This window comes from Caloenas nicobarica, chromosome 6 (genome assembly GCF_036013445.1).
Source record: "Caloenas nicobarica isolate bCalNic1 chromosome 6, bCalNic1.hap1, whole genome shotgun sequence".
NCBI classification, from domain to species: Eukaryota; Metazoa; Chordata; class Aves; order Columbiformes; family Columbidae; genus Caloenas; species Caloenas nicobarica.
The window spans coordinates 1792288-1794892 of NC_088250.1; the positions used below are offsets into that span (position 1 = coordinate 1792288).

Consider the following 2605-nt stretch of genomic DNA (forward strand, 5'->3'; position numbering starts at 1 on the left):
GTGCAATTATCTCCCGGAGCTGGCACATCCCATGGTTGATGTGGAGGAGGAGGATCTGCTCCTCAGCAGGGATTCCCTGCACTGACATGGCACGACAGCTGCCTTCTCCCAGCTGCAGGGTGTGAAGCTGGGTGAGCACCCAGGGGTGCCCAGGGCTGTCCTGCAGAGCAGGGTCCCTGCACCCCAGGGCTGTGCCAGGGCAGGGACTCTGCCGCCTGCCAGGGTCAGCACTCAGCCTGCCCGGGGAGATCCCCACGATGCTGTGGGGAGAAGCTGTGGGTAGAAGGAGCGATCCCTGACAGGGCAGGGTCCTTCTGCTGTTGAGAGGGGACTGTTCACACCTCCAGCTCACCCTGAGGACACTTGCAGAGGGTCCTTGTGAAGGACGTTGAGGCAGCATTTTCCCACATTCTTGTTAGGACTCGCCTGAGCTGCTCCTGGGCAGTGCCGGTGCCAGGAGGCGTGAGCAGGGCAGAGCTGAGCACACAAGTGGGTGGGACGGGGTCTGTGACACTGACAGGGAGCAGACCCAGGGACAGAGAAAGAGCTCCCAGCGGGGACAGCTCCAGGCAGGAGGCAGATGGGCAGAGAGAGGGAACTGTGACCAGAAGTGCTGGGGAGGGGATTCAGGAAGCCCCCTGCCATCCCGTGCAGTGCACACACATTCCTAGTGAAACCCCCTGGTCTCCTCTCCTCCCCAGCAGAGCCTCTGCCCCAAAGACATGAGGTCCAGGTCACGAGTCACCTCAGCAGCTGGACCTCCAGGTGAAGGGTTCCTGGAACATGTTACACAAAGAAGATGCTAAAAGTACTTGCTCTACAGTGTCATCATATGAGTGGCAGCAGCACAGCCATGTAAGGAGAAGGTTTCACAGCATGCCTCTCTGCCTTTCTGTCCTTGCTTTATTTGTTCTGGAGCACTGCAGTGTTCTTCACTGTTTCTCACCTGTCTCTGGTGCCCTTGCTCTGTGGGGTTGGGGTGGGAATGTGGGTCCATTTTAGTTCTGACACCAACACAGGGGGTCTTGCCGCAGAGGTGTGTTCATGGAACCTAGGTGCCCAAGCTGCATTTTAAGCTGTGATGAAACATGTTACTCAGTTGTTAGAGAATGAGCTGACACATCCCTCCTTCAGGATGAGGGTTTTCCATGAGAAACAGCATGTTTATTTTCCTTAGAGGAGTCTCCCCTAACTTGTCACTGTTTTTCCTTCTATGGCAGGTCATCACGCCCAGAGGCAGAAAATGCCCAACAGTAGTTCCATCATCCAGTTCCTCCTCCTGCTGTTCACAGACACACGGCAGCTGCAGCTCTTGCACTTCTGGCTCTTCCTGGGCATCTACCTGGCTGCCCTCGTGGGCAACGGTCTCAACATCACCACCATAGCCTGTGACCAGCACCTTCACACCCCCATGTACTTCTTCCTTCTCAACCTCTCCCTCCTTGACATGGGCTGCATCTCCACCATTCTCCCCAAGTCCATGGACAACACCCTCTGGGACACCAGGGCCATTTCTTATACTGGATGTGCTTCTCAAGTCTTTCTGGTTTTCTTTTTCATTTCAGCAGAGCTGTATTTGCTCACCATCATGGCCTACGACCACTATGTTGCCATCTGCAAACCCCTGCACTACGGGACCCTCCTGGGCAGCAGAGCTTGTGTCTACATGGCAGCAGCTGCCTGGGGCACTGGATTTCTCAATGCTCTGCTGCACACGGCCAATACATTTTCACTACCACTCTGCAAGGGCAATGCTGTGGACCAGTTCTTCTCTGAAATCCCCCAGATCCTTAAGCTCTCCTGCTCAGATGCCTACCTTAGAGGAGTCTGGGTTATTGTGATCAGTGTCTGTTTAGCATTTGGCTGTTTTGTGTTCATCGTGCTGTCCTATGTGCAGATCTTCAGGGCCATGCTGAGGATCCCCTCCGAGCAGGGACGGCACAAAGCCTTTTCCGCGTGCCTCCCTCACCTGGTTGTGGTCTCTCTGTTTATCAGTACTAGTTCATTTGCCTACCTGAAGCCCCCCTCCATCTCCTCCCCATCCATTAACCATGTGGTAGCAGTTCTGTACTCAGTGGTTCCTCCAGCAGTGAATCCTCTCATCTACAGCATGAGGAACCAGGAGCTCAAGGATGCCCTGAAGAAACTGATATCTGGGTGTTTTCTGAATCAATAAACTTTACATTTTCTTCTACATAGCAGTTTTAATATAACAAATTACAGGCCCAGCCTGTCATCTGTATTTTATCTTGTTATTGGTGGTTTTTTATTCTGATAATGTCATCCCGTTTCTAATTCACTGTCTGTTTTTCTTTTATAACCACTGCCCATGTAAATGAGGAGATGTGCTCTCCTTGTCTTTAAACAAAATAAAGGGCCCTGTAGTGACTTGTTTTTCACTATATCCTTCTTGCAAGGACTTTTTGGAGCTGCAGGGACAGTTCCTGTGTGCATGAGTGAAGGGAAAAAAGTCCAGCATGGCAGCAATGCCAAGGAGCACCAATGCTTGGTCTTCCAGAGCTGTTTTCGTTCCACTCCCACACTCTCCTTCTGATCCCTTGTGCTGGTGCAAGGCCTGAGTGCTCTGGCAGCTTGGTCACCGTCC

At 52.7% G+C, this 2605-nt stretch overlaps 1 protein-coding gene across 1 annotated transcript; it reads left to right on the top strand.

The window, feature by feature from the left end:
• Positions 1-1243: 1243 nt before the first annotated feature.
• Positions 1244-2176, top strand: LOC135990124 (olfactory receptor 14C36-like). The gene has a single exon (XM_065637547.1). The coding sequence runs from the start codon at positions 1244-1246 to the stop codon at positions 2174-2176; it is 933 nt and encodes a 310-aa protein (XP_065493619.1).
• The last annotated feature ends 429 nt before the right edge of the window (positions 2177-2605 follow it).